The 16,707-nt window shown below is 41.4% G+C and overlaps 1 protein-coding gene and 1 non-coding gene across 4 annotated transcripts in view; both read right to left on the bottom strand.

The window, feature by feature from the left end:
- Positions 1-15,525, bottom strand: part of LOC126458377 (polypeptide N-acetylgalactosaminyltransferase 5-like) — a 212,876-nt gene extending 197,351 nt beyond the window's left edge. For 2 of the 3 annotated variants that reach the window (XM_050095352.1, XM_050095353.1), the window contains exons 1-2: positions 15,392-15,525; positions 13,010-13,679 (exon numbers count right to left, since the gene is read on the bottom strand). In XM_050095352.1, the coding sequence (XP_049951309.1) occupies positions 13,010-13,497 (488 nt within the window). In that variant the 5' untranslated portion in view covers positions 13,498-13,679; positions 15,392-15,525. The remainder of the gene's footprint in view (positions 1-13,009; positions 13,680-15,391) is intronic. The other variant, XM_050095354.1, reaches the window with a different exon arrangement.
- Positions 1,361-1,433, bottom strand: Trnap-agg (transfer RNA proline (anticodon AGG)). The gene has a single exon. It is a non-coding gene; the product is annotated as a tRNA-Pro (tRNA).
- Positions 15,526-16,707: the final 1,182 nt, after the last annotated feature.

Raw genomic sequence — 16,707 nt, 5'->3', positions numbered from 1 at the left:
TCTGTATATCTACGTGCTATAAACGTGAAATGGTGCTTCAAGAACGGTCGTCAACGTTTTCAGCTTTTAATGTGTAGTTTCAGCGAAATACTACCGGCAGTGACGTAAGAGGCATGTGCCATCAGGCGATGGAACAAACAGGAAACTAAGGAGGCATTCGTGTCTTGAAGCCGCAGGGTAGGCCATAAACGAACACCTGTTTTAGGAGAGGTTTTTTCCAGAGCGTAACGGTATTCTAGCGTTGGTTGACGAAACAAGACTGGATCATTAACGAACCACCAAGCCGCTCACAGTTGTTTTCGTGGGAACCAGGAAAATTTTAAGTTGCTGCTACTGTATAACTATCGGTAATGGGCCAAGCTCATAGCACTGCGATGCATCTGCTAGCACTAACATCTGATTTTGTGCTACAGAAATTGCCTGCTTCGTTAGATGGTTCAGCAGTAGCATTAGAAGCTATTTCAGACTTTTTTGGGTTGAAAATTGCAAGATAAACATTTCGTTATTGCAGTAGCTGCCTAGGAACTGAGGCGCAGACAAATACAAACTGACTTTACGGTGTGCAAATGCCCTCGATTAAATTAGTATCTTTAACCCCTTGTAACAGACAAAGAATGCCAAATTTGCAACTACATATTTACTCCCCAGGCTTCCTACGACTTGTGGCAGACGGCATATTTTGTTCAAGTGTGATTTTACTCTCGCTGTATTTGTGGGCGAGAAGCGCAGCTATCAACACATTTTTGTGTAGAGAGGAATTACGTAATTTTGTAGAAATGGTCACTGTGCGAGATGTACGTGTGAAGAAGTAACATGTTTCTTGAATTTTGGCTGAAAGTTCGCCATCGCATTTTTAAGAGTAAACCTGGAATAACTTTTGTTTCACATCCTTCACTAGAATTCGCTGAGAATTTCAGTAGTCTCCAATCAATAAAAAAAGCTCTGAGCTCTTCTCTAAATCCCGTCTTACTTGTTTATTAAGGTAACTTGGTGAGGGTCCCGCACAATACTCAAAAATCAGTTGAACGAGTGTTTAAAGCAATACCCGTTTCGTATGGACTATCTTCTATTACGACACGAATCGCTCCTGAGAGCTGGATTTCAAAGGATGGTGGAAGGAAGATGCTGATACGCGACGCAGGATGAAGAAGCTATAATAAAATAAAGATTCCTGACAAGCAACAATAATGCATCAAACTAGTATTAAAGGCTGCTGAGCGACACAATAGGTTCCATTATAAGGAAATTGAAGGTGGGGGGAGCGGGGGGGGGGGGGGGGGGGGGGAAGGAAAGGGAAGGGATTACTGACGTGCGCTGCAACGGTACATTACGTGGAATCAGCGGCGATGAGTGGAAAATGTTACCGGACCGGGATTCGAACCCGGGATCGCCTGCTTCCTAGGCAGGTGCGTTAACCACTGCGCCACCCGGAACACAGTGTTGTCACAACTGCGCAGATATCTCGGCACGCCTTCCGGCCGACCCACAATCCCACCGGGCGATATCTATCCGCAGTCCTTGTCCATTTTCTCCATGTTCGCTACTCAAGAGTTCTGCAGGAGGTCGGACGGACTTTTACATTAGCATAGAAGAAGGTGGATCCATTGTCCATCTAGGCGAATCAGTTTTATGAACGCGCATGTCCGAAGGAACAGGCACCACGCATACATACAATAGGTTCCTTTCAGTGAATTTAGCTTACCATCTGCCCTTTCCACAACTGGATTTATGTCGTCGTCCTATCTTAGGTCGCTCCATACATTCACACGGGCGCCGTTAAATATTTGAAGGTTGAGTGTGTCATCAGCAATGAAATAATATTGTGGCTTTTCTCCAGTTTCCTGGGCGCGCGGGGTTGCCGCGCGGTCTTGGGCGCCTTGCCACGTTTCATGCGGCGCCACCCGTCGGAGGTTCAAGTCCTCCTTCGGGCATGGGTGTGTGTGTGTGTGTGTGTGTGTGTGTGTGTGTGTGTGTGTGTGTGTGTGTGTGTTTTTTGTCCTTAGCGTAAGTTAAAGTTAGATTAAGTAGTGTGTAAGCCTAGGGACCGATAACTCAGCAGTCTGGTCCCATAGGAACTTCCCAGAAATTTCCAAATTTTTTCAGTGTTCTGCCACTACATTACATATGGATATATTGAGTGCCTGATAGCTTCTTTGAACCAAGTGTTTTTCTTAAGTCGCATCTAGCAGCCAATATAAATGTTTGAACAGCTAAGGAATGACGTCAGCTTTTGTTCACCGATGAATGACACTACACCTGATGACAATCGTCTGCGAATGTGGCAGCGACGTTGGATGAGATCGCATTCTTCCGATCTCTTGGAAAGCACAGCTGTGTTACTCCTTGTCTCATGGTAGGGGGAGCCATCGGGTATGACCTCAGGTCACGGCTAGTAGTGATGCAGGAAACAGGACACGGCGGTATGCCACAGACATGCTGGGACTTCACATGTAGACCTCTCATGCGCCAACGTGTGGTGCCATTTTTCAACAGAACAATGCCCGTCCACACACGGTACGTGTCTCTTTTAGCTGTATGCGTGATGTTGTGGTAGTTCAGCTGCCACAAAGATTCCTATATCTGTCCCCTATAGAATGTGTGTGACGCCAGCTCGGAAGTCAACTCAGTTTTAACGTTCAAGGTATCAAGTACCTGATACGCCAATTATGGACCAGCTTGTCTCAGGACAGGATAAAACGGTTTTGTGGCACCCTTCCCAATCGAAGCAGTGCATCCATTCAGGCCGAGGGTGGAGTGCAACATCATACTGGTAAGTGGGTTTAAACTCGCCAGTTGGTTGTAAATTTGATTTTGTAATCATTGGAATAACATCACATACAATCTCAGCCAGTCACGTTTCATTTCACCTCCGCTTCCAGGTGCCTAATTTTTGTCAGGCAGTATACAGGGCGATTCTTATTAACGTATAAAAACCCCCGAAGCGACGTAGATGACGCTGAGACAAGTAATTTAATATAAGGCTCACGGACCGAAAATGTCTGGAAATATCCCAAAAATAGAAGACAAATGTTCAGCATGTAACGTCACCAGATGACTTACCTCGCCGCACGTGCAGCGGGCAAGCATGGGCGTGAAGGGATGACTAAGCGATGCAATACTTCCACACGAGCAAACCAGGCATATTTCCAACACCTTTTGTAAATGTGATCTGTTGTAAATGCCTCGTTGAAACCAAGTAAAAGCTGTTCTTATTTTCTATTCCTTACATCTCTTCTTTATTGTTTACACACATTATTTAGTATAGAAAACATGACATTTACTAGTAAGGACATAATTCGGAAGCTTATACCCATTTACTTGTGAAGCAATACGGTATGTTTTTCTTGTACTTTACTTTGCAATAAACCAACGGAGGCCGCGAGACGGGCAAATAAAATAAATTTTACCTAAATGTCAATACAGAACTGTCTAACGCAATGAAAAGAAAAATGCCAAACGCAAGACTCAAATCTTGAACTGCACGCGCTAAAGTCGACGCGAACTCTTGACTTGGGTTGGGATGTTCAAGTGCGAAAGACCGATTGGCTCAACCGCAGCACGTGCGGGGAGGAACTTCATCTGGTGACGTCACACGTTCAACATTTGTCATCCACTTTTGGAGTATTTCCCGACATTTGCGACCCCATGTGTGTCACATTTAATCATTTGTCCCAGCGCCATTTCGGAGGTTTATAAACGTTAGTACGTATCACACTGTATATTCATGGTATCCCATTTATCTTTACCGCCCCAAACAACTTTCTGTCCGGAAGCAAAAGCAAAATACAGTGAAGCGCCAAAGAAACTGATATAAGCATGCTATTCAAATACAGAGATATGCTAATAGGCAGAATACGGCGGTGCGGTCGGCAACGCCTATATAAAACAGGTGTATGCCGCAGTTGGCAGATCGGTTACTGCAGCTAGAATGGCACGTTATCAAGATTTAAGTGAGTTAGAACGTGGCGTTACAGTCGGCGCATGAGCGATGCGACACAGCATCTACGACGTAGCGATGAAGTGGGGATTTTCCCGCACTATCAGTTCACGAGCGTACCATGAATATCAAGCAATCCGGTAAAACATCAAATCTTCGATATCGCTGCGCCCGGAAAAAGATACTCCAAGAACGGGACCAACGACGACTGAAGAGAATCGTTCAATGTGACAATTGCTGCAGATTTCGATGCTGGGCCATCAAAAAGTGCCAGCGTGCAAAACATTCAACGAAACATCGATATGGGCTTTCGGAGCCGAAGGCCCACTCGCGTACCCTTGATGACTGCACGACACAGCTCCACTCATCGCTTGGGCCCGTCAAGACCGAAATTGGACTGATGATGACCGGATACAAGTCGCCTGGTCGGACTAGTCTCGTTTCAAATTGTATCGAGCGGATGGACGTGTACAGGTATGGGGCAACCTTCTGAATCCATGGACCCTGCATGTCAGCAGGGGACTGTTCAGGCTGGTGGAGGCTGTCCCCGTTGGTATTTATCACCGCCTGTAAGCAGCTGCACGATTCGTGGTGTCAATTCCCTCCAGCACTACTTCAGACATTAGTCGAGTCCGTGCCACGTAGTGTTGCGGCCCTTCTGCGTGATCGTGGGGGACCTACACGATATTACGTAGGTGTACCAGATTCTTTGGCTCTTCAGCATATATGAGATAGGGGTAATACCCTCAGACTTCAAGAAGGATGTAACAATTCCAACTGCAAAGACAGCAGGTGCTAACAGGTGTGAATACTACCGAATCATCAGTCTAGTAAGCCATGGATGCAAATCACTGACACGAATTATTTACAGGACAATGGAAAAACTGATAGGAGCCGGCCTCGAGGAAGATCAGTTTGAACTCTGGAGAGCTGTAGGAACACGCGAAGCAATACTAACTCTACGTAAGTTGAAGAAAATCAAACATACATTTACAGGATTTGCAGACTTGGAGAAAGACTCTCAATTTCTGGGATATGGCCCGTGATACGCAGCTAAATGAAAGGTTTTTCATTTAGTGTCTTGTTGCATAGCCCGATCGTACCTCCAAGAATATAGAATCAACTGAAAAGCGAGTGAAAACATAACAAACGATTATTTTTACGATTTTAACTGGAATATACTCTTTGGAACTCTGAAGGTAGCAACGATAAAACACAGGAAGTTACACCATCTACGCAAACGAAACTGTAGTTATTAGGGTTGGTGGACGTGAAAGTGAAGAACTGACTGAAAAGGGAGTGAGACACTGTTGTACCCTACACCATTTTATTCAGTCTGTACACTGAGCAAACAGTAAAGAAAAATTTGGAGAAGGAGTTAAAATTCAGGGAGGAGAAATACAAATTTTGAGGTTTGCTGATGCCACTGTAATTCTGTCAGCCAGCAAAGGACTTGCAAGAGGATCTGAACGGAATGGACAATGTCTTGAAAAAGGAATATAAGATGATCAACAAAAGTAAGACAGGGGTAAAACAAAATATTCGAATAAGGCGATGCTGAGGGAATAAGATCGAGAAATAAGACACAAGTAGCCGGCGATATTTGTTATCTAGGAAGCAAACTAAGGATGTAGAGAGTATGTAAAATGTACACTGGCAGTAACAAGAAAAGCTAAAAGAGAAATTTATTAGCATCTAATATAAATTTAAGTGTTAGAAAGTCTTTTCTGAAGGGCTATGTGTGGCGTGTAGCCAGGTACGGAAGTTAAATGTGAGCGATAAGCACTTCAGACAAGAGGAGACATAAGGTTTTGAAATATGGTGCTACAGAATATCGTTCGAGATTAGGCTGGCAGCTCGACTAACAAATGGTTCAAAATGGCTCTGAGCACTATGGGACTTAACTTCTGAGGTCATCAGTCCCCTAGAACTTAGAACTACTTAAACCTAACTAACCTAAGGACATAACACACGTCCATGCCCGAGGCCGGATTCGAACCTGCGACCGTAGTGGTCGCGCGGTCGACTAACAAACAACGATGTTTTGAATCGAGATGGGGAGAAACGAAACGTATGGCACAACTTGATGTAAAGAAGGGAGCAGTTGATAGGATACATATTAAGGCATGAACTATTCGTCAATTTGGCAATGGAAGGAAGGGTGGAGCATAAAAAATACACAGGAAGAAATAAGCAGGTTCAAATGGATGTACTTCCAGGTTGCAGTAGCTATTCAGAGGCGAATCCGGACTGAAGACCACTACAATCATCATCTATTGGGTATTTCACTACGATGTCAGAACCTGAACCAGAACCTGGTTCGCTGGTCATTCTTGAAAATTTCTAACAACTGGAAAGACGTTGTATTTAGTCCTTGTGAAATCCACGATTAACTTTTGAGACTTGTTGAAGGTAATTTTTAGTGACCGAAAGACTCATTGATAGCGTGTTTTTAAAAGGAGTCACCTACTGAAGTCACAAGCATCAGTGTTCCCTCAATGATCTTAATCCGTCCACAAGTTGAACGGACTCTGTGACGGGTTGCTGCAGTCCAAAACTTCTACCTTGGTACAAAAAAAGCTCCACAGTTCGCTTCAACAATGCACCGCGAGGTGCATTATTGCGCGAGTGTCCGACCTTCAAGCACGTCTTCACGTTGTGGTAAGTTTCATCGAAATTAAGTCAGTGGCAGGAGACAAGCACTTTACAGCAGACGTCAACTCGCTCTCCCTAAGTCAAAACTGGCGGAGTCTGCGCAGCATCGCAAAACGAATGATATTTCCCGTACCCAGCAACAGATGGCTGCACTTATCTCTAAGCTTTTACATGCCTTCAAATGTTTTGGGCAGTGGAAGGAACAAGTGCAGGCGCGTTTGCGTTCAAAGAAGTCCTACTCTGAAGGCAACCACCACTAAATGATCAAGGCTGGTATGTCCACAAAATTTGGTGTGGCACCCACGTTTCTTTTGTGACAGACCTCGTGCGGGCATTTTGTACAAAGTCCCATGAACCTCAGCTGCCAGTCTATAAACAAAATTTTCGGCATTATTTTAGGGAAGTGGATTGCGCGTCTTCCGTTATACAGATAAGGAAATTAAACAAGAAAAACTTAAGCGCATCTCTTGCCGAAATTTCATATGCCATTCTAGTACATCGCCAAGTGGGACTGATGGCCTTCGTCATTGGTAAGCTACACGCTTACAAACCTGAGTCATTGCAAATGTCAGTAATGATATGAGCAATACACCTACTATTCCATGTACAGTCCTGGAGGGAATAACAACAATAATATGAAAAGGATTGATTGCTACTCTGCATACAGAGGAAGCAATAGAGTCGCAGACAAGCACAACGACAAATCTGCTATACCTTTAAGCTTTCAGTGAAAAGACCTTCTTCCGTAGTGGAAAACACACACACACACACACACACACACACACACACGACCACTGTCTTTCGCTGGTGTGTCTGGACTGCAACTGCGCTTCATGGGAGCAGCAATCTGGCGTGGATGCACCATCCCATCAGGAGCAATTGCAGTCCGGCCACGCTGGTCAGAAACAGTGATCATGTGTATGTGAGTTATGTACATTCTACTTCGGAAAAAACGGCTTTTCGCCGAAAACTTAAATTTATAGCAGTCTTTTCTTTGTGTCTGCGTGCGATGCAAAATCTAGCAGTCTGTCCTTTTCATAATAATGTTGTTCACCCATTATTTGGTTAGACCAAGACAACCATTCTTTCGTTTTTCTCGTACGAATTAACCACAGAGCCCCTATACTGAACAATGGAACAGCTCACAACTGAAAATTTTTAAATATAAGATATATTTCACCACTGGCCAGCACTGGTAAGTTGCTTAGTTGCATTCTATTCAGTACAGGACTCTACTGATCACCCAGTGGTTTCCATAAAGCATCCATAACATACAGCAATGTGAATGAGTAACTACATTTGCTACAACTGCAGCGTATCTTCACGGAATTGCATTACAGCTTTGATGTCAACAAAAGCTAGTAGGCAAAAAAGTTTTCTGGAGACATGCTAAAACAAGTACGGTTATCAGCAGCTCAAAGGTCGACCATCACAGTGTTTTGCTACGCACAACTGTATCGGAGGTGGTGCTCTGTTGCCTTCCTCTGACTTTTGAATTGATTTTCCTGGGAGTTTACAGGGGAACCCCTATAGTTCAAAGTGTACTCTGAACAACAGTGAAATTCAGCATTTTTCGTGTTAACAAACATTGTCCACATACATGAGATGTCCTCAGTTGTTATCACAAAATTCCATATTTTTGGAACCTTATAACAGGTGACCCTGTTATAGATTATTAATTAACAAGGGCATGATTATCCCATACAAATATCTCTTACCATTGTTTTCAGAACACATGTGCCTGCTCTGTCTCCTTAAAATTTACTTAATTAGCCATGTCGCTTGGTGCTATTCTTTGACAGCTGAAGTGGCTGAGCCACTGGTATATCAGGACAGAAATGTGATTGTTACTACCTGCTAGACCCACATTCGTAAAAGCTATAATGGCCAAATTAGCTTCACACAGAGCTGATAGTAAAAGTTACTCTCATTTGAGTAAAAGCCACTTTACTGGGTGGAGGGCACATTAAGATTATCTATCAGGCAGTTAAAGCACTCTGTCATTGTTATCATCTCCATTTTTAATTAGAGTAGACACACATTTTTGGTAAATCTACTTTCCATCAAGTCCAGGAATGATATGAAATCCAACACACTAGCCTATTTGAAAGTTACATATCAACTGACTGCAAAAGCCTATTTAATATCTCATCCATTGAGCAACCATTCAGTCAAGAGTAGCAACCAACTTTTGAACAACAAAGTTGTGAGTCTTTTTGGAAACATCTCGGCTTTCAGCTAAAAAGCAAACAGAATTCACAGTAGACCCCAACTAGTAGCCATAAAGATGTTCGGATCCTTCCAGTCAGAAGTTCAGTGCTCGCTGATACTCTTTTGAGCAAGATAAAATAATGCAACCGACTGACATAAAATTTGTGACTATAATTTTAGCTACTACGGTTAGTTTTACCTAACTTGCCCTACAATGTCACAGACAGAGTTTAACCCTCAACACATTTTTCAATCAACTGTTATGCCACCACATACTTCACTGTACAGCAAAACATCTGTTACAAGACAAACCAAAGAAGTAGAGCCTGGAGCAACTACTCTATGGGTGTACACTGGATTCACAAAATAGTTATCATGTGACTTTAGGTTGTAATTCCACATAAATCTAGCCTTGGGAAAGGTAGATGCCAGACAGATGTATTGGAAGAAAGTGAAATCCAGTCTCCAAGAAGATAGCTTAAAATTCAATTAACCAACCAAGTTTTTAGTGCTGCCTGGAATTTTTTAGCAAGTGCAAAAGAATCCTATAAACATTCAACAAATTCCAACAGGAGAAATTACAAGCTGGATATTATTATACATTGTGAAGAGCCTTATTCTCAAAATATCAACATGAGTCAAGAGAAATGTTATTCCTTCCAACATACATCTTGCTTAGAAGCCACAATCATAAAATTGGACAAAATTCATGCTGCACAGAAGGCTACTAACAACCGAGAACTATGGATTTCATGCATCTTCCACAAACAGTAAGAGAGAAAATAATTTTAATAGCCTGCACAGTGTGTTCTGCATCATAGAGATGTGCAAGCATTCTAGATGCTTAGTTTTTTTCTCTGAAAGTGCTCCATCAAACAAATAAAATATGATACTTCTTTAGTCACTTTGGCAGTTTAATGATGAGTCACTGAGATTGTTTACTGAAAGGCACAATACCTGATCAAATGAACATCTGTAAGTATTTTAAAACAACAGTTCTAGTATTATGTTAAAGCACATTATGTAAGCTGAAGATACTTAAATCTTTGTAACTGAATCAGGATGTGAATGCAGCTGCTCACTAATATCAGGCCACAATTTTACACCTATGCCTTTCCCAATTACTGCTTACCTTGTATAACTTCTCTCATAAAAAAATAAGTTACTCAGATCTTGTGAATAATGCAGATCATCGGTGTATTCTTTAAAGTACATCATATCTTACGTAACTGGCACCTGTAATGTTTTAGTTTGTATGTTTTAGTTGTACAAATATCATTTGTGTTCTTTAATAATAAGCCCCAAGATATTTCATTATTGTGGGTGGTAGCTTATAATGTGTTGTATGGTAGTTCTACCGGTACACAGGTCTATAGGAGATGGCAATTGTATTGTAGATCACAATACTGCTATTCTGTTTTGCACTTTTGTTTTTAGTGGCTATTCGAGTGACAGACTGACCTGTAGTATAACCTGAGGTCTTTGTTAAACAGAAAGGTGGTAGCTTAGTTGAGAGTTGGCAAAGCCAACAAAAATGTTACAATACAAAAGCTATTTTTTCTTAAATGAAGGTAGAGATGTCAACTGATCTGTAATATAATGCAACCCTTAGGTTAGATTGAAAAAAAGTGAGAAACATTTTTTTTGTAAGACACAAAGGAATTACAGACATTGTGTTAATTCATAATGGCCACTTGATCAAAATCATGCATGCTCATTTGAACTTGTCCAAAAGGGCACACACCACAGATACATTTTTTACATATTACGTTTTCTGCAGTTATAATTACGTCCATGGCAAAATGATATTCTTGAGACCTAATATTTTTCAAGTTTTTAATATGTTTTGAGGTGAATCACATTACTTTGCGGTTTTTTGGTTCACTAATGTTTCTGTATCATTAGTGGCATCATCTATTGGTCACTTCTTGGTGCTCTCATCTCTGTGCCATTAATGTCGTCATCAGACTGTCAGTGCAGTATCACATTATTTACAATCTCCAGATACTCCACGCAATAACTGCAGATCCAAAGCATAAGTACATATTAGTACTAAAAAGTGAGTGAATTTTGTACAAAATAAACCACTCAGAAGACGAACTGTACAATGCTTTCTTTAGTCTGTGAAACTACAGTAGGGTCAGTGAAAGAAGATCCTTGATAACTGGCAGTGTCGTTGCCAGCTTTCAACTGTGAAGCACAAACGGGTACAGGCAAACACAACAGTCAACTACAGAGGTGTTACAACATTTGAGGCATTCCCAGAAAGACACATACAAAACTGTGTTACATGACTGATTGGAGCAGATGTTTGGAGCAGCCTGCAACTGCCAGAGATCTTTCACAGACTCTAACACGGATCGCACATATTCTTCATTTGGACAGTGACGGCCATGTTGTCTTACACTGGTTTCTTCAGTGCAACAGTCCAACTTCCAGGCAAAATAAAGACTGTTTATTAGATGTACATGTTTTATACCAGTAGCTGGTAACAAAATTGCTTACTAGCAATATCTAAAACATTATCGAATACTGATGCACATTTATGTTGCTGTCCTGACCAAGCATGTAAGGAAACTGCATTCCATCTCATTTTTGCATCTTAATACAGTTATGTCCTTACCTAAAACCTTGCTATTCCTGCAGGAACACTGCTACTTCAAAAGTTTTTAACGTGATGTCATATTCGTCACGATGTTTATAGTGCTGGCATATGATTACCTTCTTCGTAGTGTCGCCAGTCGAAGCTCTATCATATTATTCACTACTTCCGACATGGGAGAGTCAAATTACAGATTTCTTTAACACTGTAAAAATGTCACTGCTACAGTCAACCGTTTCAGGAAGTCCTCCAGAGAGGTTTTACACCTTGTGGAAAAATGTAGGCTACTCTTAAAATTCCAAGAAATGAGTAACTCTTGTACAACTCACATGACAGTGATATTGTATTAGAGAAACTCAGACATACATGTAAATGCACATGAGGGGGGGGAAAAAAAAAAAAAATCTGTAAGTGGTGGGGATGGGGGGGGGGGGGGGGAATCTTGCTAGTACATTATGCACCCTCCATCACTAACTGTAGAATAGCTTGCCAAGAACAAATGTGGATACTGTAATCCATGGACAACTAGTTGAAAAATTCTAGCCATTATTCAGCAGGTACTGGAAGAAATGTGGGTCCTTCAGTTTTGAAGAAATCAATTCTGGGATGTAAAATACACATATTGTAGCAACACATACAGAAGTTTGTTGTTGCTGGCTAAAGACCACATCACCATCACTTATTTCAATCTTTTCTCTACCCAGTTTCCTGTGGAACTCAAAGTGTTCATTTTGAGTGTTCAGTCTCCCTGAATGGCTCAAAAAAATATTCTGTGAGTAACTAACTTCATAAATTAATACACCGATAATACTCCAAATGAATCTCAGCTTAGCAACCACTTTCCTGATAATTATATACATCCCAAAACTGTATGTCATTTCCACTGGCCTATATATTGTCTGGCTGAAGGCTTCATAATGCAAATTTAAAGTGTTCTGGCTAAACAATTAACCAACATGCAACACAAAATCTCTTATCTAAGCATCTTATTCCTTACAGTTGACTAATATTAACTTCAAAAGTGGTCCCACAATGGTATTTCATGTGGGGTAGCAAACATTTGAGGTGAAATCATGATTTATACTAAACACACAAAGCAAGCTTACAGTTCCATTAACAGACTCCCAGAAACCACTTTAGATTCAAAACCTGTAACTTCTCTCCAGAGACTGGCGAGAAAGCTGACATGAAGAAAAGCAGTGATAATATTCTGTGCCGCCAAAGTCGCACCCCCAAAGATTTTTTTTTCACTTTTTGTCCACATGTACATAAAGATGACTCGTGGTTTTTCAGACTTTTGATAGTTGTTTTCAGTTTGTTTTGCAACAGACAGGAATTGTTTGAAAACATAGCTCTGCTTCATCTAGTTTTTAATATATAACCACAGTACAACGTGGCTGCATTGTTGTTACACCGACCAATAGAGAGATTATTTGACAAATAAACTAAAGGAAAGCAATTAGTAAAACACACACACACACACACACACACACACACACACACACACACACACACAGAGAGAGAGAGAGAGAGAGAGAGAGAGAGAGAGAGAGAGAGAGAGAGCCTACAGATGAAAACTGTGAGTGTTATAAGGTGCAACTTACCCCTCTAGTCTGACATCAGTCAGGGATCGGTTCAGCGAGATCATGTCACTGGCCAGCAGGTTGAACTGGTTCAGCTTGAACTTCTCTTTCATGACAGCTTCTTGATCTGATGGCACTACCACTGGTTTCCCCCTCTCACCTGGTGAACCGTGCACTTCTGGTACAGAAGCCGCTGGCCACCACCGCTTCAGTTTTGACAGTGGGTACCGTCCAAAACCTTCAGTCTGCTGGGACTCCTTGTGCTGCACTGCATGGTCTCCTCGTTCTAGTGCCTCAAATCCATGTGCCCCCTGTCTCGAGTCAACACTGCTGCCTGAAAGAGCCGCAGGAGCGGCAGGCGGGTGTGATGGCACTGCACATCCCCAACCATTGCCACCGACTGTGCAGTCTGAGTAGTATGTCAGTATCCCCACAAACACCAGCAGCCACACCAGTGAGGTCACTAATATAACTTTGCAAGTGTGGAAGCGCACTTTAGTCCGAAACATTGTGCACAGGGCTCTGAACACTCAACTTGCTACTTCACTGATTATAGCATGTGCAACTTATGGAACATCTGAAACTGGGATGTGTGAAGGGGGGGGGGGGGGAATTAAATTACGAAGTCTTGTCCGGACTAAAACGAAATGTGGTCATGTGTCTTCAAATTCACGTATTCTTGATTTCAAACCTGAAACAAATGTTGATGCAATTCAGTATAGGCCCAATCCTTCATAACTATACAATTTTTTTACACATACTTGTTTGGGCATTACAATTAAAGAGACTTCGATTCCGGATGCATCCTTAAGCATGCATATCATCAAAACATACTAATATATTAATGTTAACCATAAATATTATTAGCATGGTGTATCACACTATGAAAATTTAGGATTTTCAGAAAAAGAGAACCACGTAAAGTGTGACTAAAGAAAGATCATCCAATTATTGCGTGTGTTTTTGTGTTTAAATGATTGCTTAGATAACACTGCGTCTGCCAGACTAGCAGTTATTTATCTCTCAGATACGTTTCCATATTAGCCTAACTGTTCAGTTTTATTCGTTGAAAACGTACGTATAAGGTTAGATAATGGGATGGAATTTCAATAAAATATTTTTTTCTCGTTTTACTCATGCTGTTGACAATTCTTCACTTACACAGCCGGCACCAACAGTTACAAAAATGTCAACCTGTATCATTTCGTGTTGTCATTCTCATACATGCGTTTCCAACCAATAAAGCTTTCCTTTTTCGCTTAACAGTGCCAAACAAAGACGTGTACTAATCATCACTCACAACGTTCTTGGTCAATCGCTGAGAAAATGATTCTGTTTTTCTTTCACGCACTTCATTCGGGACGCTATCCACAGACTGTTAAAGTAATTAGAATTCGGAATCACAAATATGTTACGCGGCACTACTGCGTTAATGTCTCTGATAAAAATTGTATCATTAGTAACGATGAATGTCGTACGCAGAATAAAAAATACCGATAAGCTTCCTCGACTGGACTATAAACAGCAATCGGCTTTCTCACATGATGCTACAATAAATGGAGATATTTTACATGTCTGAAGATTCTAATTCACATTTAGCGCCAAGAAATGCTCGGTGTCCATGTATTTGGTGAAATGTATTCTTTTAATGTCAACTAACAAGGCGAGATAGCTGCGCTGTTTGAGACGTAGAAGCTGTGATATTTTATGCCCCTGAATTTAAGAAGTTGATAAATGACAGATGACGATAAACTGTAAGTGGTTACGGAGCTTTTTTCGGCACGTAAGCAGCGCACTTTTGAACAAAAATAAGAAAATACCGCCACTCAAAGTCCGCGTCTCACTGCAGCAGTTTAAAACATAACACACTTACGTGTATTAGTAATATCAAAATGCACACTTAGAGAATCAAGCTTTGTACAACTCGGTTCCTCGTATTCAAACAAATTTTTCAGTTGAGCTTGAGGATTACTGCTGTGAAACTAAATGTTGTAAAAGCAACTGAGCGACCCAGATGTACGTCAAACTTACGCTTGATACGTCATCTTCAAACAAATACATTGTACCGCAAAATTCTACGTGTGCACTCGCCTATCTTACGTATCTTCACGTAACGGGACAAGAATATAGCTTTTATAACCAAACCAAACACCTCGCAGGAGGCAAAAGTCTTTAAACTTTGGAAAAGGTCGTCTGTGATACTATAATATTTGCACATACAAATATTCCAACAGTTTACGTCCGGCACGGCTCACTAAAACAACACACGCATGACACCTCTGCTTGTCACTTTAAACTCACTAACGCGGATTCTCGTGAAAGAGGTTTCTAAACTTAAGCTACTGCAAAATCTTTGTTGTCAGAATATCTTACGTGACACAAAATGAAATATTTAAACCGTACCTTACACAGTATTTTTCAAAAATTGCCCGCACAGCGTTCCTGCCACACGCATCCTTTTCGCATCACTTTCCATGACCTCACAAAACACTTCGCTCACAAAGATACGTCGCAGAGATATGCCGAGCTACCCATAGGTCTGAAAACTGGCGCCAGGTGGCAGCGCGGTGCAGCCACGTCAGGCGGCCTGAGGCACAATGAACTCAACACCGCCGCTCGTCTCCCACGCCCCAGGTACTCTCTTAACGAGAAGTCGCCGACCGGTCACGCAGCGGTTCGTCCTTAACAAGCTTCTAAACACAGTTAAATCTCGTGGAAAATCAATGTTCAGATTATAAAAGTCCTGCCCATTCGTGAAATTGAGTCTTAGAAGAGTAGTTTGTGTTTCCGTAGTGCGGTTTCTTATGGCTCAGTGACGTGTCGCATAATTTTGCTACACAGAGATGCTGTGAACACGAATGATATTTTGACATCGCAAGAAACATACCTTTGTATATGATTACTATGCTTTTGCAGTAGCTTACTTTCCCTGAGTGGAACAGTTCTCTCATAGCTTCATGTACCGCATGAACTGGTGGTTTCCACAAATTCCTCCCTCATGAGCTCTCGGATAAAATATTTTAATACTGTTATTGGTAACCGAGAAGGGAAGAGAAGCTCAAAAGACTGTGTCGGAAGTATCGGCTTCGGATAAGTGTATTTTATTTGTTCTCTGGATTACAGACACATCTTAGCAGTATTATGGTTACTCTTTGTTTTAAGTCTCATTTACTACCTAAATGGAATACTACTGACTCATTGAATCAGTATTACCGATTAATGGAATGATACTAAAATTACGAGTACATGTCAGAAGATAACTTGAAATTCATTGTACCGTTTACTTCAGGCTGGATAGTTTACACAGATGTCAATGAAATTATGTTACTAACATTACGCGCGCTTGTGGTATACACAGGCAGCTGACTATTGTATTTTAAATGAGCTTGTCCTATAGAAGATATTGCATATTTAAACCAAATGTCTCCATAGAAAACTTATAACCTGTTGTAACTATTTTTGACTTAGTAGTGACTGTTTACTCGTAGCCCATTCGGAGATACGACAGATAGCTTCCACGAGCAAATGACTAGCGAAAGTTGACATTGATAAGATTCGCTACCTCATTTGAAACTCTCCACAGTTTCGGCGATGGCGGACAATTTTGAAAAGACCCAAATCGTTGTTTCAGGGACAAGTATGGACGGTACGCGCAAACGTATGACTTCAGATAAAAACTGGTTACAAATAAGGAAATCAGTTCTTTCGAAATTGGAAAT

Source organism: Schistocerca serialis, chromosome 2 (genome assembly GCF_023864345.2).
Source record: "Schistocerca serialis cubense isolate TAMUIC-IGC-003099 chromosome 2, iqSchSeri2.2, whole genome shotgun sequence".
NCBI lineage: Eukaryota > Metazoa > Arthropoda > Insecta > Orthoptera > Acrididae > Schistocerca > Schistocerca serialis.
Note: the sequence above shows the minus strand (reverse complement) of the source record. Positions and strands in the feature narration are given on the sequence as shown.